The 23745-nt window shown below is 46.2% G+C and overlaps 1 protein-coding gene across 4 annotated transcripts in view; it reads left to right on the forward strand.

The window, feature by feature from the left end:
• Window positions 1–23745, forward strand: part of PPM1L (protein phosphatase, Mg2+/Mn2+ dependent 1L) — a 310982-nt gene that overhangs the window by 178834 nt on the left and 108403 nt on the right. The window contains exon 1 of one of the 4 annotated variants that reach the window (XM_069083501.1): window positions 5789–5968. The exons of 2 other annotated variants lie outside the window; for them this stretch is intronic. In XM_069083501.1, the coding sequence (XP_068939602.1) occupies window positions 5921–5968 (48 nt within the window). In that variant the 5' untranslated portion in view covers window positions 5789–5920. Of the gene's footprint in view, window positions 1–5788; window positions 5969–22641; window positions 22836–23745 lie in introns of those variants that run through there. One more of the 4 variants, XM_069083502.1, reaches the window with a different exon arrangement.

A 23745-nucleotide genomic window follows, 5' to 3' on the forward strand; every position in this document is an offset into this window, starting at 1 on the left:
CCGATACAGTCTGGGAATTCAACTCAATTCCCCAAACATTTATCAAATACCTACCATGTAACAGCCTCTGCCTTCCAGGAGTTTAAATTCTACTGGGGGAACAACAAATAACACAGAAAGTAAGACCATGAAAATACACAATAAGACAAAAATGATTTTTAAGGAGATAGCGTTGACTGGGACAAAGACCTGGGAATCAGTCAATCTGCAAGCTTTTATAAGTGCCCACTGTGTGCCAAGTGTTTGGGATAATGAAAAAGCTCCTGTTCTCCCAGAGCCTCCATCTGATACACAGAGAATTTTTTCTAGAATAAAGAAACAATCATTTGAGGTGGGAGAAGACTTTCTGTGGGTGGTGGCCCCTGGGTTGTGACATTCCCAGAGACAGAGGAAACAGACTTGAGGAAGGGCCCAAAAGCCTGATGCACTGGGGGGAGAGGGGTGGGAGCCAGATTGGGGGACTCTTGGATTTCTACCCAGTGCTGCTAAGAAAACAGCCCCTGTCTTTGAGAGCTTGCATTCTGCTGGGCCTTCAGGCACCTTTGGCCACCCTCCATCCTTCCAGCCCTGGTCTCTTTTGCTGATGAGGAAGGAGCTGCTGATCCTGGCTTCCAGCACCCTTCCTGCATGAGGGGTCGTCATGGAGCCCAGAGTCTGGGTCCTTCTGTAACAGCAGCTAGAAAGTGAAATGGATAGAGCCCTGACTTTGAGTCTGTCCTCATCTGTAAAATGGGAGTAACGCTGGCCCTACCTCCCAGGGCTGCTATGAGGATAAAAGGAGAAAGCATTATTTATAGAGCAGAGCATTCTGTACACCTTCAGGTGCTACAGAAATCCTTGCTCTAGAGAAGAGGAATCACTGGACTTGAAATCAGGAAGGCCTGGGTCAGAGGCTTATTTCAGACCCTGGGAATGGTTTTTGATCACTCTGCAATCCTGGTCACATCACTGACCCCCCACTCCCCCACGTTGGACTAAATGCTCTTTCGTAAGGCCCCCTCCAGCTCTGCACCTGTGACCCTGGCAGTCTCAGCTTTCCTCCTCTGTAAAATGGGTACAACCTGTAGCTTTTAGCTCACAGACCTGTTCTGAGAGCCAAACACCACAATAAGTGCTGTGTGCTTTTGCAAACCTTGGGATGTTATCTTAATGCCAATTAATCATGATGAGGATGCTTTCTGGGTATTTGTGAGAAAGGAAACCTGGGAGTGCTGGCCAGCCCCTCAGAGGGGCCAAGCAGGCTCCTAGAGGATTTACAGCTGAAAAGGCACCTCCGATGGAATTTAGCCCAAGCCCCTCTTTAAAGGGGAGGGAATCAAGGCCCCCACCCCAGGGCCAAGGGATTTGCCCAAGGTGCCTGTGAGTGCCTGCATTAGGCCCGAGGTTTTTTCTCCCCCAAACCCTTGTGTATTCATTCCACAGCTTCCTGGGCATGGAGGAGGCTCATGCCACTTAAAATACCCTCCCTCTTTTTCAAATGCCCCAATTTCTATTTTTGGATATTTCTCTCTCCAGAGTATGCCCTTTTAGAATGGAAATACATAGAAAGGACCTGGCATTAAATCATTAGTCACTAGCACCTGAGGGAAACTCAGCATTCTCCATAACAGATGACACTGAGCTGGGATGGGATCTGGCCACTGGCTGGGGCCTTGAAAGGGGAAACAGCCGTGGCTGTAAACTTACCTCTCTGAATTTTGTTGTTGCTGGCCTTTGATTCTCTAAGAGTTTCAGTGACATCACAGGGTGATGCCTTGACTTGTGCTTAAATTGGATTTAAGTGATGAAAAGCTGGGCAAAGTCATAGGGCTGGCTCTCTCCTCCAGAGTCATTGGAGTCCAGTGGGGGTCTCCCTAGGGCAGTGATGGGCTGTCCATATCTGCCCCCCTCCCCGACTTCCTTTTCTGGGAATGGAAGAGGCAGCTGCAGAAAGAACCTCAAGCCCTGGCCATGCATGGTCTAGGGGATAGAGAGCTGGCCTTGGGCTCAGGTCCTGTCTTTGACACGTCGGGCTGGGGGACCCTCTCACAAGTCACTCGGAGCCTCTCGCGCCCCAGAAAGCCTTCCTTGGGAGAGGGGTTTCCTTGCCTGACAGTTCCCCTCTTCTAGGGTTGCTGCACTTTCTCTCTCCCTGCTGTTAATCCCTCTGTTTATTCATTCCTGTTTCAGCAGGGAGGGCAGGAGGAGGACTGAGGAAAAACAGGGAACCTTTAAAAACTTTTTTAAGCTTTTGATGAACAGTGTGTTAGCTTTAGTGATTTCAGAAATACAGGTAACAGATTGCTTGTGATTTTGTTCAAAGCAACAAGAAAATGAGCAAGGTGATAAGTGGATTGTGAGCCAGGTTACCAGGCTGCTCTGAACAGGGTAAAGGACAGAGGGGGGGTGATTCCTGCCCCAGGAGGCGGGGGAGCCCTGGCTCCAGGGAGAAAGCGCCTGGCCAGAGAACGGAGAGAGCCTTTGTTAATGCTTTACTGGGTTCCCAGAGACAAGTAATGAAAACAGCCCCTCCTCAAGGAGCTTCCGATCTAATGGGGGAAAGACAGCACATAGAAATATAGTGTTGGATGGTGGGGGTGGGGGTGGAGTGACCCCTTACACGGTCAGTGTGGCAGACGAGGAGGAGGCGAGTCCAGAGATCGTCCAGGTGAGGATAAGCCTGGGTGGGATGGCTGCCTGGGGTGGGGGGCAGAGGCTTCCCAGGGGAGAAGAAGGAGGTGGAGTGTAGAGGGAATCCCGATCACAGAATCTCGGAGTTGGACAGAAACTTGGCAGCTGTCTAGTTCACTCCACACGAGGGCAGACAGGTGGTCAGCCAGCCTGTGCTCGGAGAGCCCATTCCATTTAGGGACAGCTTGAATTGTTAGGAAGCTTTTCCTGATGTCAAGCCTAGATCTACCATTTTGCATTCTAGAATGGAGTGGAAGGGAAAAGCCCTCCAGTTTCTTTGCTAGGAAAACCCCAGTCCTGAAGAGGCAGACACAAATGAAATGACTGGACAACAGTGATAGCAGCTTAGCGGCCTTTTCCACTACCCATATCTTAGATGTGTTGTTGGTATTTTAGTACCTAGCACATTTCTTATGGCCCGTTTGGCTATCGTAGACTTGGTCACTGGGGTTCATCGCCTGTCTTTGTCTTTGCCCTTTCTCTGTCCCAGCTAAATATTTGCGAACTGGTGACGTGTGTGAGACCCTGGTACCCAGCAGGCACTAGCACGCATGTTTCTGTATCTTAAAATACGTACACACATGAAGAAGAGAATGGGAGAAGAGACTTAGGGAGGGAGGGAGAGACAGAGATGAGAGAATATGCATGGGGTTGGCCAACAAGGTATGGTTTTGTCTTTAGGTTAATGTGGTAACTAGTTAAACTGCTTATTAAGATACAGAATACTTTTGATACAGAGTGATCATTTCCCTGATGTCATGGTCCTCTTCAAGAACAAAGGACAAACACAACCTGTGAGTAGCCTCCAAAAGAAGTCGAAGTGTGTGTGTGTGTGTGTGTGTGTGTGTGTGTGTGTGTGTGTGTGTAAAGAGAGAGAATGATGATGAAAATAATAACTCATCTTTTGATAGTGTCTTCAGGGTCACAGAATGCTTTGTTCCAAGGCTTTCTATGTATGGCTTTCAAGTGATTACATTTTTCTAATAAAAACACTCATGAGGACTTCACGTAATGGAATATTTTTTGCCATTATAGGTATTCTAGTTTAATAATGTAATTACCATCTGTCATTAATCCTGCCCACATGGAGAAGCCATGTTGTGTTAAAAGCATTGAAAGGGTAACCAGAAGAATGTTTTGAACTTTGGCATATTATTCATTTCAAGCATCAGTTGACAAGTTGGAACCACAACAACAGCAAAAACCACCCAAGAAAATCTAGAGGAAAGAGTTTTGTTTTCAAATGGAAAAACATGGAAACAGGACCTCACAGCATTAGCATTACTTTCCTTGTTTCTTATTAATTCATCAAGACTTCTCTCTGCTTCTCCTCTGTTAGGGGAGCATCGTTTTCTTTGTGGAAGCAGCTTAGTTGAGCACGAGGCTTGGGTGTTAAATGATTTTGCTTGCCACAGTCATGGCCTTAATTCATTTGTATGGGAACGAAGAGGAGAAATTAGGGCTATGAGAGCCAACAGGTGGGCAGAATGGGGAAAGGCAAAGAAAAAGGCTAAGTTTGAGAATTAGGCCCTCCAACAGTTGAAGATGGCCTGTGTAAGAACTCGAAGCCTTCGGAACAGTCTGTTTCTGAGTCCTGTGTCAGTAAGGAGCATGTTTTCAATTTTGCCAATGGTCTCAAAGCTGACCAGAGTTAATCAGTTTGGTCTTTGGATGATCCAGAGTTGGTAGTGATCAGCCTCGTCCACCTGTACTGGAAGTCTTCCTGGCTTGGTAGGACCTGCTGGAGCCAGTGATGCCATTTGCCTAGTCCAGGGGTAGGGAACCTGCGCCCTCAAGGTCACGCATGGCCCTCTAGGTACTCAGGTGCGGTCCTTTGACTGAATCCAGACTTCACAGAACAAGACTGAGTCCAAGTTTTACAGAACAAATCCTTTTATAAGATATTAAGAAAGATAGAAATCATACAGGGAGCCGCCCTGTCCTCAAGGGATTTAGAGTCTAGTAGTATGCATAAGACATGAATCTGCGTAATTATAAGAAAGGGTGAAAGACGTCAGTTCATTTCATCATCAATTAAGAGCAAAAACATACATCTAGTACCAACCCCTTATGATATAGTGAGGAAACTGAGACTGAAAAGGCTGAAATGACTTGTTCAAGGTCATAGGTAGTTACAGAGCCAGAATTTGAACCTCCCATCCTCTGACTCCAAATCCATTGCTCATTCAGTTCTACCACAGGGCCTTTCTGTGAGACTGAAAATAAGATGGGAAATGGCCTCATGCCTTTGTGGGGGAGGAGAGAAATGAGAGAGAAAAGGGAAAGAGAGAGAGGAGAAAGAAAGAAAAGAGGAGAGAATGGGAAAAAGAGAAAAGTGAGAGAAAAGGGAAAGAGGAATGAAAGGGAGGGAGAGAGAGAAAGGAGGTAGGGAGAGAGACTCAGTGGGAGAGAGAGAGAGAGATCGGGGGAAGGAGGGAGGGAGAGAGAAAGAGAGACTGTGTAAACATCTCTTTGTTGTGTTTGATTTCGGTTGTGAAAGAAAAGTAATCGGACTTTAGGTGTAATTTCCTGGGCCAGCAGCACTGCCATTCAGTATAAGTATGGAAAATGTGAATATATGTTCTGATTGGATAGCATTAAGCTGGCCTTGCATAAGTGGGGAAGGCGGCAGCCGCTCGATTTGCTGTCTGCCACCCGACTTTTATCAGGCTCCCATTTTCGTGCCCTTTAAGAATCAGAGACGAGGAATAAACCTCAGTGAAGGAGCTGTAATTTTACTGAATCAGAGCTCATTGAATCAGCCAGGCCATTAACGCCACAATATTTAATTATGAGCTACTCTGTAAGAGGGAAAATGTCACCAGGCTCACGTGCTCAGTCTGCCCTAAAAAGGATAGGTTGGGGGGGCCTTCTTGCGCCCTTTAATTGTGCATACTCACTCTATGTATGCTGGAAATATTAGGGGAATGTGGAACACCCCAGGAAGTCCAGCTGGTGGTACCAGCTGATATCTTGCTGGCTCCTTGTTAATCTCCCTCATTCCTCCATCTGACCGCTAAGCAGGCACTGCATTGCAAGGCCCGCCTTTGCCCAGTTGACATTAACCCTTACTCTTGCCTACATCCAACATGTAGCACTCTCATTCAGAGACGGTTCCTTGAGTTGAATGTCTCCCCCTCCTCCCCCTCCTCTAATTACAGCTGTGAAAGGAACATGTGGGTAATTTCCAGGAGTTCTTAACATTTTTTTTAATGGTATAAGATGCATCCCAGCCTGGATTAGACATCTAATGATACATGAAGGATTTCTTCATTTGCACAATCCTCTTCACACTGCAGTAAGTGAGTCGGGTTCCTCAAATATTTAATGTTCCATCAGGTCCCCAGAGGGGACCATTTGTTTACAGGGTGATTTCCCATTAAGAAAATGGCATCTTAAAATTTTAGGTATTGATTGTATAATTATGAGTGCATCATCATGGGAAGACCAAGGGACTGTGATGCTAGAGAAGGAAATGTGAGAAAGGTGGGATCTGGGTTCTAGAGCAACAGGGGTCCTGGGGGCCAGCTACTCCAACTCTCTCATTTTTCATGCCCAGGGTCACACAGCAGGGGGCTGGGCAGCAGACTCAGGCTCCTCCTCTGATGCAGATCCACTGTTCTTTCTACTCTGCTTTTCCTCAAGCAGACGCCATAAACCAACCCTGGTGAAAATTTTTTTTTTTTGCCTTTTGGAGGGCAATTGGGGTTAAGTAACTTCCCCAAAGTTACACGGCTAGTTTTTTTGTGTTAAGTGTCTGAGGCTGGAAGGGAACTTGGGTCCTCCTGACTCCGGGGCGGTGCTTTACTCACTGCGCCACCTAGCTGTCCCTTTTTTCATTTTTCTAAGGGTAATTTGATCCATTTCTAAGAAAAAAAAAACACAGAGGACAGAAACAACTTCCATTTGCTAGAACCATAGTCATTGAATTGTTTGGGTCCTCTTTTTTGATTCAGGGTGTCCCAGAAGTTTTAGTGCCTTTCTGAATTCTGCAGCTTCACTAGCCTCTGGTCTTCAAAGTGGCTCTAAGACTTTTGGGACACCCTCCCTGAAAGGGTTTTTTAAGTTCAGTGAGCATTTATGTTCCTGTTTCCTTCTTAAATGTTTTATTGATGCTCTTCCATGGTGTGTGTGTGTCTCTGTGTGTGTGTGTCTCTGTGTGTGTGTCTGTGTGATCTTTCTGCCCATCCCAGTCATTCTTGGGCATCGTACCTTGATTTTCCTGTGGCTCTTTCCCAGCTCTGTGAACATTAGTCCCTTTGTATCACTTTTGCTGCCTTCATGGAGGTTTATTGAGTGAGTTGCTGCCATTTAATGGATGAATTTGTTTCCTGTCACTAATGTGTTAACATTACTGGCATTGTTGGGGCCCTTCCTACTCCATGGCTTATTTGGATATCACAGTAATGGCCTTGCACTGACAATTGGTGAGTGCCAAGTCACTGGCGCTCTCTTACAGGTTTAGTGGGAGCTTTGGGCCTAATGATACATGAAATTATGTGCATATTTTTTTAACCTTCAGGACAATCCATATGCCTTCAGTTTGTCAGACCCAACCAATTTAACTTTGACAAAGTCCTGCTAATAAGTGAAATTGGAAGTTGCTTTAGGATTGTCTGATGTATTTGTATTTGTTGCCCCTGCTCTTTGATTCCTATCAATATTACAGCCAATTCTCAATGATTCCTACTCTGATTATGTGACTTTGGGAGCATTCCAAGCCCCTGTTGCCTGGCTTTGTCCATTATGTGACTCATTAACCGCCTCCTGGATGCTGGACCAAGGAGAAAGAAGTGTGAGGGACCCACCCCAGAGGCACTGAAGGAGATGCCCAGTGAAGCCAGTCAGGATGGTTTTGAGGCTATCCACACTTCAGCAGAGAAGAACCCCTCCAGCTCAGGCCTCTCCCTGCCCTTAACAATGCAGGACAGTCCAGTCAAAAAGCATTTGCTAGGCTGCTCCTTAGGGCCATCACCAGCCTGTCCTGATGGGGAGAGGGCCTTGCACTTGTGCCATCCTGGGGCTAGCCCAAAAAGCAAACACATAGCATATGGGAGGCATTGTACTAGCCACTGGTGATACAAAGTCACTGTTCCAGCCTTCAAGGTGCTTACATTCTGGGGGTGGGGATGCTGAGTGCAGTAAGTGAATGTATACAGAATAGTTTGGGGATGGACGAAGCATTGACAACCAGGTGGACTTGGAAAGCCTTCCCCTTGGAGGTCGCTCCAGGCTGGGCCCCGAAGAATCCTTTGTATTCTAGAAGGGAGTGCAGTCCAAAAGGGGGAGAGACACATTCTATGAGAAAACATGGACAAAGGAATGACAAATTTGGGCAAAAGAATTAGGCGAAGATAGACTTTATGAAGGGATATGTAAGTCTAGAAGGGTGGGTTGGGACAGATCAAAGGTTCACACCCTGAGGTCTGTGGACTTAGGTTTTTAAAAAGTGCTTTGGGAGCTGCATGTCGGTATGCCAGTGTCCTTGGTAATCGGACAGATTTTATTTTGTGTGTTGAAAACCATGGTCCTGAGAAGGAGTTTCACCGGCCTGCCAGAGAAGCCCATCACACACAGGGTGAGAATCCCCCATCTGGTTTGTGAAGCCCTTAGAATCCCGAACTGAAGAGTTTGTATTTTAAAACAGAAACGAATCTGTAAGAACTGAAAGGACTTTGGGGATCGTGGGAACACAGATTTAGAACTGAAAATTACTTTGGAGGCCATTGAGCACATTCCCTTTAATTTACAGAAACGGAAACTGAGACCCAGAGCAGTGTGGCAGCTCATCCCATCATTAGTGGGGCTAGGACCTACGCCTACTAAATCCTAGATGGTCCTATTTCCACTACCCAGGGTGCTAGCATGTGCTAGGGAGGATGCAGATGCCATACTGGAAATTTGTTTAACAGTTTTGACAGTGAAGAGAATATCAGAACCATTTAGATCCTCCTTGACACGCCCAGAGGAAGAGTATTGACATATCTCTCCAAAGGAATTTGTCACAAGACAGTCCTATTCTGTGGACTTAAGACCCGAAGGGCTCATCGTGGCCAAGGCTCCAGTGGATTTCTAACAGGAGATTTGAGGATTAACAGTGGATTTTGTTTTCATATTATACCCAGACAGCTGAATTTGTTATTCTGAGCAGAAATCACTTCACAAGTTTAACCATTTATAAATAAGTCCCCAGTACACAAGGATAGGAAAGGAGAGTGACCTTGAGGCTTACCTTCCTTTGTCCTCTCCCTGGCCTTCCAGTGTCCACTTAGAGAGCAAAGCCCAGCTGAAGCTGAATGTCAGGATTCATGGGGTTAGTGGGGAGCAGTTGCGTGTGATTGGGGAAGGCCATAGCAGCTAAGGCCGAGTGGTGTAAGCTCTTTCTGCCAAGAGGAGGGGAGCAGATTATGAATTAGTCAATCAACATTAAACTCCATGTAGGGGCTGGGCACAGTGTTTGGCACTGGGGATGCAAGGACAGAAGAAACCTACGTGGTAGACCTGACACCATCCATAAGGGAATTCAGATGCAAACTGGGGGAAAGGAGGTGTCCCCAGACCTGAACCAGGGAGGTTGCCATTGAGAGTGTGTGTGTGTGTGTGTGTGTGTGTGTGTTCATTTTAAATTCTCACTGACTTGGAGTCTGTTTAAAATGCTGTCCTCTGTATTAATCTGGTAGAAAAATGTTGCTTCTAATAGATTATAGCATAGCCAGGTACCTTCCCTGGATGGTAACCTTCCCAGATGGCACTTCCTGATACTACATTATAGTCAGTGCATCTCAGTCTTCATATTTGAAGATAATTGTTTTTTTTTGAAAAGGTAGTGCATTTATTTTTAAATTTTTTTCCTGTTACATGTAAAAACAATTCTTAGCATTCATTTAAAAAAAATTTCAGGTTCTAATTTTTCCCTCCCTTCCTCACATTTCTGAAAATAATTCTTTTTTTTTTTTTTTTTTGCCTTTTGGAGGGCAGTTGGGTTTAAGTAACTTGCCCAAGGTTACATGGCTAGTTTTTTTGCATGGGTTTTAAGCGTCTGAGGCCAGAACTGAACTTGGGTCCTCCTGAATCCAGGGCTGGCGCTTTACTCACTGTGCCACCTAGCCACCCCGAAGATAATTCTTATGGCATGGTTTTTTCCCTTGGACTTAGTCCTGATGGCTGAGTCATGGTGAGAAAGTTGGACTATTCACACTCTCTTCTTGATCACAAAGTCAGTGCTCAGCTCTTGCTTCACCCTCTCTGACCCTTTCCTCCTCATCCTCTTCTGATCTGCTCCAGTCCTATCTCTGTGTAACTGGAGGCTCCCCGTCCATGTGGCCCTTTGGGAAGCGTGTGCTTCTGATCTCGCTTCTCAGCCTTATTACTGGAATAATAACAACCAACAGTGACGTGGTTGAACTCATGCCCTCCCCTGGTGCCCAGTGGCATCAAAAGCAAGAGGACCCCTGGGGACAGAGGTGTGATTCTGTTGTAGTCCCCCAGAAGAGGCATGTTCCTGTCTGTCCAAGGGTTGGTATGGAAATAACCAATATGGAGAGTCCAGAACAGTGGATATGGGTGATAGAAGTGAAGCCCTAAAATGTGTAGGCAGTAGCAAATTACAAGCATGTAACACAGGGGAAAATTCACTGTAACATTGAATAATCCGAATCAGGGGCTCTGATCTCAAACTCTTATCCCAGGAAAATAACTGGGTCACTTATGAAAATATCCTAAGAGGACTTTTTCCTATAAAATAAGTACAGAGAATATTTTAAGAAGGCTTATCCAGCATCATGCATAAATTTTTTTTAACTATGTTAAGGTCATTGTGGCTGGAGTGATGGACTCAGTATCAGAAAGACCTGAGTTCAAATCTCACTTTACACACTTACTGGCTGTGTGACCTTGGATAGGTCACTTAATGACTAACCTCTGACAGCTTGAGTTTCTTCATCTGTCAGGGTTGTGCTCAGTAGATCTTCTGGAGCCTATGATGGATTGCTGTACTTGGAGTCAGGAAGACCTGAATTTGAATCCCACCTACAACATTTTCTCACTGTGTAGCCACGCTTACATCTCTGAGCTTCAGCTACCACATCTGTAAAATGACCTGTAGTATTTACCTCCCAGCCTTGGAAGGAGGTAGGAGAAGTCTTCAAGGGAGAAAAGTGATGTTGAGGGCTCTGGACTTAGAAGTACCCTTCAGGAATATATCCTCCCCCTCCTCCTCTCTGTCTTCATCGCCATCATCGCCATCATGGGCATAACTTTATTGTTGTTGATATATCGTGGGAAGAAGCATAGATGTTGGAGAAGAGAGGCTGATGGGAAGTTTTAGAAGAAGAGAATGGAGGAGTGAGGAGAGACAGGTCTGGACAATGTGCCTTGCTGCCTCACAAAAAGGCTCTGCAGATGGTGGGTTGTAAGCAGTGCTTAATGAATACTCTTAAAAAGAGAACAGCACCAAGTGTTGAAACTGCTCATTTGTCTCCATCATTGCCAAGATTTGGAAATAAGGCCCCAGGTCTCCACATGCTGTCTCCAGAAGGCAAATTAAAAATGATAGCCAAATTCCTGATAGAGGCAAAACAATGGAAGCCTGGGAATCCTGTCTGCACTCGAGGGCTGGTCCTCAGATTTTCCAAATTAAGCATTGGTGCCATGGATGGTTCCAGAGATGTCATTCCAGCACTGTGGGGATGTCCTCTTTCTGTCATTCTGCAAAATGGAATTCCTTTATAATTTTATTACTTGTACTTTCCGAAGGATTAAAAAAGTTTTTAAATACTTCAAAGCAAACACTTGGGAGCACTCAAATGACTGCCATGCCCAAGGCTTATTTTAAACATAGACTGTGATGGAATCATAGGGCTGGAATCGTAAATTTAGAACCAGAAGGAGACTCTAAGGTCAGCTGGTCCAACCCCTTCATTTTATAGATGAGGAGACAGATCCAAAGACGTGAGAGACCTACCAGGTCACGTGGCTGGGCAGGGGGATGTCTAGAGACTTGGAACTTGCTGTTCCGACTCCCCAGATGTTGGGGCACTGACTCTGGAGTCAGGGGGGATGGTTCACATTCCAGCTCAGATTTTCCTCTATCTGACTTTTGACAAATTCACTCGTCCTCCACGGAAAAGTGAAGGGGCTGGTTGTACTAGAGAGCTTCTGATCTAGAAGCTTCCATTCCTCTGTCAGCAGTCTGTGGATCTTTTCTGAACAAAAAGCTTTCCTTGCCATAATTCATCATTTCTTTTTTTAGGAGCAGAAATGGTCATTTTGATTTCATGGCCAAAATCATTGATCATTGGCATATAAAACCGAATAAAATTATGTTTCAAGATTAATATTTTTGGATTCACATGAAGGCTTATGTTCGAGGGCTGGTTCCATTATCTCAGACTCCTTAACTCCCCCATATGTACTCTAGGCATTTATTGAGGATCTTCATGGCCAATTTTTCTGTGGGTGTTTTTGGTGATGTTTCTTTGCACAAATGCAGACAGGAAAACTCTCAACGAGCTCCTGGGCAAAGAGGAAATAGAGACTTCTTACACATTTTTGTTTATGCTATAAAACTGCACATCTCTGAGAAATCAGCCTTCTAGAGAGTAGCTGTGAGCCTGGAAGGAAGGGGGAAAGACTTCTTTTTTTTTTTTAATTTTTAATTTTTTAAATTGAATTTTATGTTTATTTTTAGTTTACATCATTCATTTCCACAAGATTTTGAGTTACAAATTTTCTCCCCATCTTTCCCCTACCCACCACCCCCAAACAGTGATCCCAATATATACCCCCTGCCCCAAGCTGCTCTCTCCTATCCTCCCTCATTCCCCCTACAACTTTCCAGTAGGTCAAGATGGATCTCTGTGCCCCAGTGTCTGGATATCTTAGGGAAAGACTTCTGAGGCACAGAAAAGCCCACCTTCCTCACTTCTCAGGGAAGGTGGAGCATACAAGCTCTCAGGTCAGACAACTGTGTAGAAAATTAAATGGAATTTTAGAAGCAGGAACACAGTGGCAGTGGAGGGAGGAAAGAGATTAACTGAGATCAAATCTCAAGTGATCTAAGACCAAGTGATGTAAACAAGTGATGTAATCTGGGGGCAGTAACTACTAAGGACATAACTGTCTAGTGGCAGGCTGTAGTAAGTGTGGTTCATTATAGTGACCCCATCAAAACAATTTACTTACATATTTGGAACTGAAAAGGACCTCGGAAGACCATTGAATCCAACTCTCATTTCACCAAAGAGGAAACGGTATTCTTTCATAGGATTATTGCAAGAACCAGATGTAATTGTATACATCCATCCATATGTGTATAAGTATATATACACACACACACAGTGCTCTGCAGACCTTAAAACACTATGTAAATTATATAAATGGTTGTTGTTGTTCAGTCCTTTCAGTCATGTCTGACTCTGTGACCCGATTTGGGGTTTTCTCGGCAAAGATACTAGAGTGTTTTGTCATTTCCTTTTATAGCTCATTTGACAGATGAGGAGACTGAGGCAAACAGAGTGGAGTGGCTTACCCAGGGTAGCACAGCTAGTAAGTGTGTGAGGCTGGATGTGAGCGTAGGAAGATGAGTCTTCCTGACTTTAGGCCCAGGACTCTACCCACTATGCCACCTAGCTATATAAACATTAGCTATTACTAATAGTTTTGGGAAATGATGTTGGTCAAGGCAGCCCATGTTGACACATTTAAAACAGTAGAATACACCTAATAAAATGTTAAAGTCTTATTTTAAAGTTTGTTTCTAGTACACAATTTCCTTTTGTGTAGTTGTGTGTGTGTGTGTACATATGATTTTATTGGCATGAAATCACTTTCTATAGTGGAAACTTGATGGACGGGCGGCTTTTTTTTTGCTCCTACTTTTGGAATTAAGGGTGCAAGTGACTTGCCTGTGGTCCCAAAGCTGGTATGTGCTAGACTCAGCCCCGTGTCTTCTGGACCCCAAAGTGTGGCTTTTGTCCACTTCCCTGCCTTCTTTCTCAGTGGGAAAAACTGCTGGGAACCTATATTCTCTGATTCTAATAAACTACTGTAATCCGATTGACCTGAATAGAGTTATATGATTAATGTAAGAGAAGGAATCCAAGACCATACCATTTACCTTATAAATGATGTTGACTTACTGAGCATGACTTCTTTATCCTTGGTTACTTAAAGAACCCTCTTTTCTTTAGGGAAAAAGCGGCTGTATCTTGGAAAATGAAAGACACAATAATTGAGGACCCTCCAGAGTTAAGTTAATCATCTTCTGGCTGTGTTCTTCCTTGATTCAGACTCTGGGGCTTCAGAGCCTCAGACCAGGACTTCAGCCTGAGCCAGATGGCCCTTTCTTTCCATTTCGTGGACAACAGCTCTCACTAGACCATTCATTATTTCCTACAGTTGAAGCAGCTGTGGATTACTGTAATTATGGACTTAATGCGTCCCCGTCAATCCACTGTGAATCCTGATTCAAACTTTATATGTCTCTTTAGAGCCTTCTTCATTTTTTATAATTATGCGATTCTGGATAAAGGCAGAGTCCTAAGAATCTCAGGTCACTAAGTTGGCTTTTGCTAGGCCCCTGTCAGGGTTTGCTGTTTTCAGGAGGCTGGTGGCCTTTGCAGTTTTAATGCTACAGAAGTGATCAGGGAAAGTAGTAGCTGTTTCCAAGGTCTGGATGGTCATTAAGAGAAGAAAGAACAACCCAGCCCATCCTCTTTTTAACTGAGAAGGACTACAGATTTCCCCAGACCACTCTTTGGTTTTGGAGCTCTCCTTTATATAGTTGTCTCTCAGTGTGTCACATATAATAAACACTTAGTAAATGCTTGTTGGCTGACCTGCTGTTTGACTCAAGACATCTCATTGAATTTCTAGGTTTTCTGTTACTCAACCTGGGAAAATCTCTGCTCTCCCCCTCTACTTGTATGATCTTGGTCAAGTCCCTAGCCTTTCTGGATCTCAGTTTCCTCATCCAGAAAGTGAGGGGCTTGACCCAGATGACCTCTAAGCCTCTCCCAGTTCTAAATCTGAACCTGTGGCCCTCTAATACTCTACTGGAGAAGAATCCACAAAAATGGGTTCACTTGGAGGGTAGTAGGTCTTTTGGTAGATTATTTCTTGGGAATTACTCAGGGAATTGGTTTGAATGTTGGGAGACGTAGCTTTAATTGTAGAAGATGGTTCAGAATTTGGTCAGTGAGATATCTGGCTTATTTCTCCCCCCTCCCAGGCACCTGCCCACTTAACATGTAGTGATGGTGCAATGGACGATGGTTTTGGAGCTGACCTGCTTAGGAGATCTTGTGGGACTGAAGGGAATGGATGCACCCAAGGAGGTCGTTGAGCTCAGTGAGGAGGAACCAGTGCCAGGCTCTTTCGGGACAGCAGGGTTGGTTAGAAGCACTGCTGGGGTACTAACCCTCTCTGGGGTTATGCTAAGGCAGGGCTCACCAGTGAGAAGCTCAGTTCTTTCATCTGTGAACTGGGGAGAATGATAATCAGACTTTGCAGTTCATGAGGCTGTGATAAGAAAAGGACTTTGTTAAGCCTCACAAACTGTGGCCTCTGATGTTTTCCAACTCCCAATTTGTAATCTTATAATAGGAATTATTATTAATAATAATTTTGAAAACCAAAAAATATTAAGGATTTGTTGGTTCACTCTGTGGTTCAGGGCCCCATCAGAACAAGTCCTAGCAAAGCCTATGAATGCAGAAGACCTCCAAATTATACCATGCCTAACCTAACCCGTATGCTCTGCAAGAAAGCAAAAAGGAAGGAACCAAGATAAGCACTCAGGCATCAGATGTCCACAAGCTTTCCTAAGTCTGAAATGCTGATGTCCTTCAGTCTCCAGTGTTCCAGAAGCAAAAATAGAAGGAGCAAGCCAATTCAGGGGTAAAGATAACAAGTGTCACTTTTTTCAGAAATGAGAAATAAATTTCATAATTCTCCAAAAATAGCTACACCCCATTCCACAGGCAAAAACCAGTGGGAGCTTTGCCAGCAGGGGAAAATAGGAAAGCTCCTTCTTATTAATGGGCCAGCTGCCCTGTGGCCTTTCTTGGAGTTTATCTCTCAGTGCTTCCTCAGCCTTTCCCATAAGGCCTTGGCAGTGTCTAGTAGCAAGGGTGGGGTTGGGAAAGCTAGGCTGATGCGGCATTCTCAGGTACTGTTCAAAGGCTACCTTTTGTGCTCACCTGCTCCTTTGCGGGGCAGAGAAGAAGGACCGGAGCACTGAACGGGTGCTCTGAGGACCTGGGCTCAAGTATCAGGTCTGCTGAACAATCAGTAATCGTGGTGACAATGACCAGCCTCTCTGTAGCGCCTGAAGGTTTGCCCAGTGTTCTGCCATCATCTCATCTTAGCCTCAGGACAAGCGTTTGTGGTGGTGCTGTTGTTATCCCCATTTGACAGATAAGGAAACTGAGACCGACAAGTTAGGTGATTTGCCCAGGGTTAAACAGCTAGTGTGTCTGTTGTAGGACCATAGACCATTTACTGCAGATCTGTCATTTCATAGATGAGGAAATGGGCTGGGGGAGCTTCAGACTGAGGTGGAGTGACTGCATGGTGCCACACTGCGCCTTACTGAGCTGTGTGAACATGACCTTGGACAAGTCACTGGATTCTTTTCATGCTCATCCATAAAAGGAAAGGGTAGGAATAGGTGGCTTCTGAGGCCCCTCCAGCTTGAGATCTTGTGAATTGTTACCGGTACTCAGTATCACAATGCAGTGTTGAGAATACATTATATCTTGATCTCATGGCTCCTTGTCATGATACTGGTGATATGTGCTGTCTTGGAGCTGGCCTCCCTAGGGACATTATCCTATATCAGACTTCTGGAGGATCTAGGAGTGACTCATACATAGACTTGTGCCTAGTGCGGTGTGAGTGACCCTGGCCCAGGCATCCAGCACGGCAGTGGTGGGCTCTCGCTTCCTCCCCAGCCAGCCACGGCTCCATCCTCTGGCCCTAGAGCCCCTTTGGCATAACCAGCTGTGGGCTACTTCCCCTGCCTCTGTCACTGCAGGGTCCCTTTTCTCCCTACACACCCCAGGGAATGGGGATAAAGCTGCTCCTTCTCCCAGGACGAGAACGTCCATCCACCCATGACAGCTGCCTCTGTGTTGCTGCCCTTGTTCTTCACACCCATTCCACAATTTCCTTTTTTTTGGTCCCAGGGGAAAATATTCATCATTAATAGTTCTCTTCCTATACATAGAAACGCACCCCAGAATGCCTTCCTTAGCTACTGTTAAAGTTCCCACTTCCCAAAGTTCTGTGCCATCTGTCATGGCACCTGTCTGTGCTGGGGACCCCTCCCCATCTGTCATGGCACCTGTCTGTGCTGGGGACCCCTTCCCCATCTGTCATGGAGCCTTGTGCTGGGGACCCCTCCCCCATCTGTCATGGTGCCTTGTGCTGGGGACCCCTCCCCTCATCCTCCCAACCACTTGTTTCTTAGGAGCTTTGCCCTATTTCCCAGCTCCAAAATTAGAGAACCACATGGCCACCATCCAGATATGTGAGATTGCATGGGATGATAAGATTGAGAGTTAGAAGAGATTGGAAATTGTAAAGTTTCATGTCCTCATTTGGCCAGTGAGGACAAGGAGGGACAGAGGTGGCATAGCTGCTCAAGGTCACAGAGGTGGCAGTGAAGGGTGTTGCCAACACTGGTGCAGAGGCTGCCCTGTGCTTCTGAGCTGGGCCAGCTCTGGATGGGAAGGGCGGTGAGGCCCTGCGTGTTGCTCACATGCGCATGCACACGCACACAGAATTTCAGATCCAAAGGGACCTTCCAGGCCAGCACACACCTCCCCAAGGACCTCTCCTACAAACAGACCCCAGCACTGACCCCGCCATTGGTCCAGCTCTAGGATGAAGACGACTTTCCTTGCATTCAGCCTGACTTCTTGCACCTGCCTCGAATTGGTTTTTGCTCTGCCTCCTGGGGAGAAGCGCGGCTGGCCCAGTCTCCCTTCCATATCACAGCCCTTCAGATAGTTGAAGCCAGCAGCCTCCACCTCCACCCCTTCCCCAGCTCTTCTCCAGACCACGCTTTGCCACTTCATGAGAACCCAGTCATTTTTAGTGGAGAGAAATTGTGGTATGGATTGTTGCTTTTCCCTCTTTTAGATGCTAATGAAATCTTTGCAGGATGAAGGACTGACTTGGCTTTAGGTTCTAAAATATTAGATACCTGTATCGATGTAGGTACCTGTTGAGGAAAGGAAATTGAACAGAAGAGCTAGATTCTTATGACCTTTATAAGAGTCAGAGTTAGTGAGCATTTACTAAGGGCCTGCTATGTGCCAGGCCCTGTGCTGAGCACTGGTGATTCTAAGAAAGGCTTCAGACAGGCCCTGCAGCCGGGTAGGAGAGGAGCATGAAAAACTGAATTCATCTTGCAGAAGGATCTGGACGTCTGGAGGGAAGCCAGGTGGGAGGTAAAGGAAGATTGCTTTCACTTACATATTTGAAAGGTCTGTTTTTATAGGGTTGCCTTCTTTTTAAATGAAGTGCCTTGTGCATCCTTGGTGACAGAACCTGGGGTCATAGGTTTGGAACTGGAAGGGCCATCCAATCCACCCCCTCACTGAATCGATGAAAACCGAACCCAGAGAGGCCAGGGGATTTGCCAGAGCTCACAGGGCTGGGAAGGCCATGGGTTCTCCCTTCTTCAGACTCAGGTCGGGGGGACTTCAGAATCTCCAGCCTCTCCATGGTGCTGGTGCCTTGCCCATGACTAACTCTTGTTTATCCCATAGCTTTGCAGCAGGGGTTGGCAGCTTTTGGGGAGGGGGAAGGGGGAAGGTACTCACTCTCTTTGGGGAGCAAGCTGAGGGTAGCTGAACATCATAGACTCCCTAATGGGTATTTTTTGAATTTAAAAGAAATTGTTGAATTGAATTTCTAGGCCCTTCTACCCAGCACTCCCTCCTACCTCCCTCTCCAAATATCTCCCTAATACTTCCCAGCAATTAGAGATCCATTTGGATCACATGTTCCTCTTTGGGAGCCCCAGGAGGGTTAAGCTTCATTCTCACTGTAAAGTGAATTCCTTTAATCGCATAATTAGATTGCTTTCTTCCTAGCTGAGACCAGCTGCATTATAAAGAGAGAAAGTCTTAATTGGGGAAGGAGGGCAGGTGGAGTGGAGGAGGAGGGTAATTTTAGAGGGTGGAGTACTTTAGGGGAAGGCAGGCCTGAACCTGGAGGGATCTCTTGGAGGCTGGGCTTAGTGGGGGAAGAGGGGGTGCTCTGAACTGCCAGAGGGGAGTGGAAGAGCAAGAATCATTTGGAGACTGAGAAGGGCTGCCAGGAGCTCTCTAGCTCATTTGATGTGGAGAAACTGAGGCAAACAGGATGAAGTGACTTTCCCAGGGTCACACAGCCAGGAAGTGTCTGAGGTCAGATTTGAACTCAGGAAGAGGAGTCTTGCTGACTTTGGGCCAGGTACTCTATCCACTTTGCCACATATCCGCCCCTATAAAATGCCCCATTTGGTAAAATGAGGTAACAGTACTTAGCTCCCAGGGCTTTTGTACAGCTCAGAGGAGTAGGCATCCAGAAAATGCCCCCTGGTCAGATGATGATATGCCAAGGGTCTCATGGCTAGTGGCTCTGGGGCTGCCTGATTCTTCACTGGTCCCTGCTGCCCTTCTCAGACCCCTTTGGCTATATGGCACCTTCTCAGAATAATGGTTTTCAGCAATTAAGTAAAATAATAGGAATCCAAAAGAAACTAATTGCACTAATGTATTCGTTAAAAAACAGAGGCCGTGTTCATAGACCCAGGTTTCAAATCCCTGTGAGAAGTGGGCCTCGACACATGGGTAATTTAAGGAGGAAAAGGTGGCCTCCAAGCCTTATCTGAATGTGGCTCTTTGGGGTAATGACAAGGAATAGGCCAGGACCCTGGCTTCTGGATGAAAAGACTGAGGGCCCCAACCTGAAGGACATTGACCAATGAGATGACTCGGTAAGCGACCCTGCGGCTCTGAGGGGCCAGCACAGAGCTGTGACCGGGATCTGGCCTCTGCTGGGCACTCAGGAACCTGGGGAGCTGCCCATCCGCCCACATGCCCCACACATCTATTGGGAAGAACCAAAAGGAAGATCCCTGCTGCCCTGGGGCTGATCCTCATGGGCAGAGTCATTTCTGATATGCACGTTTTCATATTTTTAAAAGGTTTTATCAGAATAGGACTCCTGGATGATGAAATGCCCTTAGCCAGTGCAGATGGGCACCTTCTCTACTGTGCAGGGCACTGAGGGGTAATGAGGAAAGACTTGAACACAGCTCTTCCTGGCTTTGAGACTAGCTGTCTACCCACTGTACCATGAGTCCATTAAACACACACACACACACACTTTTTTTTTTTAATGTCAGCATTATTAAGATGGAAAATAGTAATCTCTTTTGGAGATGGAAGAGTTTGTGATTCCTGGGCCTTTGGAGTGCATACATCTCTGGCCTAGGTGTTCATGGAGGCTTAGTAGTTTGTATAACTGGAAACAATAACCAGTTACCACTCACTGTATCTGCTTGACCTCCTTTGCTAGCCCAGGGAACTGGGCAACATTGGCAATACAGAACTGATTTCTCTTTGGCATTGAAGAATGTTTTTGTGCTTTATTTAAATATGAGGGATAGCAGATGAAGTTCCTCATTTCCTTTCTGCAGCCGTGGCCCAGTTTCCAAAAGTTAGAGTCTAGGGAAAATCACCATTAACCATGCAGTATATCTTTCTCAGTCCCTTTCCTGACATGGTGATCTGGGTAGGCAATTTTGAAGTACCTGGTGGATGCCCTCCAATATTTAAAGAATGAGAAGATCTCCAAGTTGGAAAGGACTTTAGTGACTGTGTGCACTGACTCCCATTGGAGTGAGAATGGGCACTCAGCAAGTGGGCATCCAGCCTTTGGGCAAAGAGGAACCCGCCACCACAGGAGCTGGTCCAATGCTTTTCAGTTTCCCCATTGTTCCTAGTCCTGTCTTCCCATGATTGTACCAGGATGGCAGGACTCTCCATAGTCTATCACATGCCGTGATGATGCCACAGAGAAGGGCTGCGTCCTCAATTGTTCTCTCCTTCCCTTCCTCTCTCTCTCTCCCCCCCCCTGCCCCCCACCGTTTGGGATCCAGATGGTACTTGGTATATGAGAGCTTACATTCCTTGGGATATGGTTCTTGCTAGTCTGTGAAGCACTTTAATGGGCAGTATGTCCTGTGGCACTCTGTGCTACTACCTCTCATTGTCAAATGGCACATGACCAATCAGAGGCAGCATGGCATAGCAGAGAGAGAGCTGGGAAGGTCTGGGTTCGAGTCCCCACATCTAACTCATGTACTGGCTGAGTGACCTTGACGTCTGACCCAGAGCCTTGGGCAGCTATCTAGGACTAGACATGGCAAAAGCTGGGGGGACCTGTATTGGTCAAAGGAGTTTCCTCATCCCAATGAGATCATGGGTCCAGTTCCTATTTCTTTCCACACAGTCTGCCAGAATAATGTAAAAGGATGTATATTTTATACCATTACAATCCTTATATCATTGTCTATTCTATTAAGCATTTTTGGTGACTCTTAATTAGAAACCCCAAGTAAGGGATTCGTGAATGTAATTAATGAATATTAATTGGATAACTCTTGATTATTTGAATTACAGAAAACTCAGAGAGGTTCACAAAACTTATGTGGTTCTCCTGTCCTAGAAGGGGACAGAGCCGGATCTCAAAACTACCCATAAACGGGGCTTGGTTCCAATATTTATGTGTAACATCTGATTTTTGCCAAATCTTTACTGATTGTCCTCTTATGGGGAATTTTTGTGGTTCCTGTTTGTGATCAGTCTTTCTTCAGTCTTATTTCATATTATACCTCCCACAAGAGAATTTTGTGCTACAGTGAATTGAGATGTGGCCCAGAAGCCAAAAAGATCTGGGTTCTAGTTTTACCTCAGCCACGTTGTGGCTGTGTGATCCTGGGTGAGTCACTTATTTAACCTCTCAGGGTTCTAGACAGCTCTCTCAAGTCTATAAAGTGTAGACCTGCCCTGCTAGAAGGTTCTTCACCTGGAACGTTTCAGCCCCACTGGCTTCCTGGCTGTTCCCCAGCATGCTGTGGTCTCCACCTTCTCCTCCCACCCAAGGATCCTTGACATAGGCTGTCTGTCCCCAGGATCCGAAGGGTGCCCGCCTGACTCCCGCTTCTTAGAGCCCCTCACCTCCTTTCAGGCAGCGTTCCCCACCCCTCCCCACCTGTGCTTCTTCTCTCCTTGAAATTATAGAAACTTTGTACTTATTTATCTCTGTACGTGTCCTATAGTGCGGGCTCCTTGAGGACAGAGGCCAGCATTTTTGTCTTTGTAAACACAATGCCTTCTACATATTAGAGCCTTAATGAGTGTTGGATTGAATTATACGTGTGTGTCTATATGGAGAATCAGTCTGATGGCAGAGCCTGCATCCAACTCAGAAAGACCCGGGTTCAAGTCCTACTTCTGACATAATTATTGGCTCTGTGGCCCTCTCACTGTCCTAAGCAGGTCAGCTCAGCAAGCATTTATTAAGTGTACTATGTACCAGAGACTTTAGGACCATCTAAGTTGCAGAACATTTTCAGGTATTTATTGGTGAAGGGAATGACCTCCCTGTGACTTACAAACTACCAGGGAAGGCGTGGGAACCAGACCAAAGAGAAGGAAAATCTTGTGTGTGTGTGTGTGTGTGTGTGTGTGTGTGTGTGTGCGTGCGCAGAGCAGAGAGCCTATTAATAACATGGTGGCCCCAGGGGTCTGGACACAGTGATTAGGCCCCTTTGATTTCTGCTTTGCCATTGCTGTATTTTTAGACTTTTAAGAGCAGAGCCATCTGGAATCTCTTTCTGGCTCCAGGGTCCTGACAAGGGTTCCTTGCTTTAGTCTCTGCCTGCCACCTTCTGAAATTCCAGACTGATTTCCATAATCCACGTTTGTAAGGAGACGCAGCCAAAGGGGACCAAATCTCCTGGGAGGGGCCTGTGTTTGCAGGGCAGTTGGTTTCTGGTCACTATTCTGTTGCCCCCAGTTTTGACAAGCCTCACCTGATTGGCACCATGAGTCGCTGGAGAAATGTCCCCCAGGATTCCATGCGTCAGAAATGGTCACAACTTGGTATGCTTGCTCCAGTGGAGACTGTGAAGTTTGGGGGCTGAGCAGATGGGCCGTCCCCATCCTTCCAGTCTGTGGTCCTAAGTGCGAGGGCAGTATGGGGGGAAGACCTGGGCGCCTTGTAGTGAGCCTTGGAAAGTCTTTGTGGATGAGCTGAATGCAGCATGCATCTGCTCAAAAGGAGTGGTCTGGGGGGCAAGGTCATAGATTGTGATGGGTAGAAATGGAGCCTTTGGACACTTGCTGGTCTTTGCTGGTCAGCATAATTTTCCACTCAGACTTGGAGTTTTCCCTCTAGCATTTGCCACTGCCCTGGATATGTCTGCATGCTACACTCGGCTTCTCACTCTTCTCTCCCCTTCCCCCAGCCTACAGTCAGAGAACCTGGGTTTGAATCATGCCGCTGCAGCTAATGTGACATTGTCAAGTCATTGGGGCAGCAGTTTTCTGAATGGAAGGACCAGGCTGGCTGACTTCTATGGTCCCTAAATGTGTAATCTCTGCTTATTCTTCCTTCTCATCCTCTTTCCCCTTTTCTTTTTCTCCTCCCCCCATTCTGTACCAGTCCCATCCAGTCCTGCCAACCCTTACTAAGTACCTACTCTGCGCCAGTCACTGTGCTAGCTCTCTGAGACCTTGTCTAGGTACATTGAGTTTGGTGTAGAATTGAGACTATGCTTTCCCATTCTTTCCCTCACATGTGGAGGCTAATGGAGGCTCCCTGAAGGCCTCTTCCTGCATCTGTAGCTTCATGCTGTCCAGGCTTTGGTTTGAGCATAGCCACCCAGCCTGGCATCATGGGAAGCGCTTTGGAGTTGGCCTCCCAAGGTCTGGCTCTGCCGTCTCTCTTGGGAAGTTCTGGCATGGGCTGGAGACAGCTGTGTGCCTGCGTGCCAGGACGCTTGTCTGGGCT

The sequence above is a fragment of the Petaurus breviceps genome, unplaced genomic scaffold, assembly GCF_028583685.1.
Source record: "Petaurus breviceps papuanus isolate PSGF00001 unplaced genomic scaffold, PetGlider_PUasm1.0 173, whole genome shotgun sequence".
NCBI lineage: Eukaryota > Metazoa > Chordata > Mammalia > Diprotodontia > Petauridae > Petaurus > Petaurus breviceps.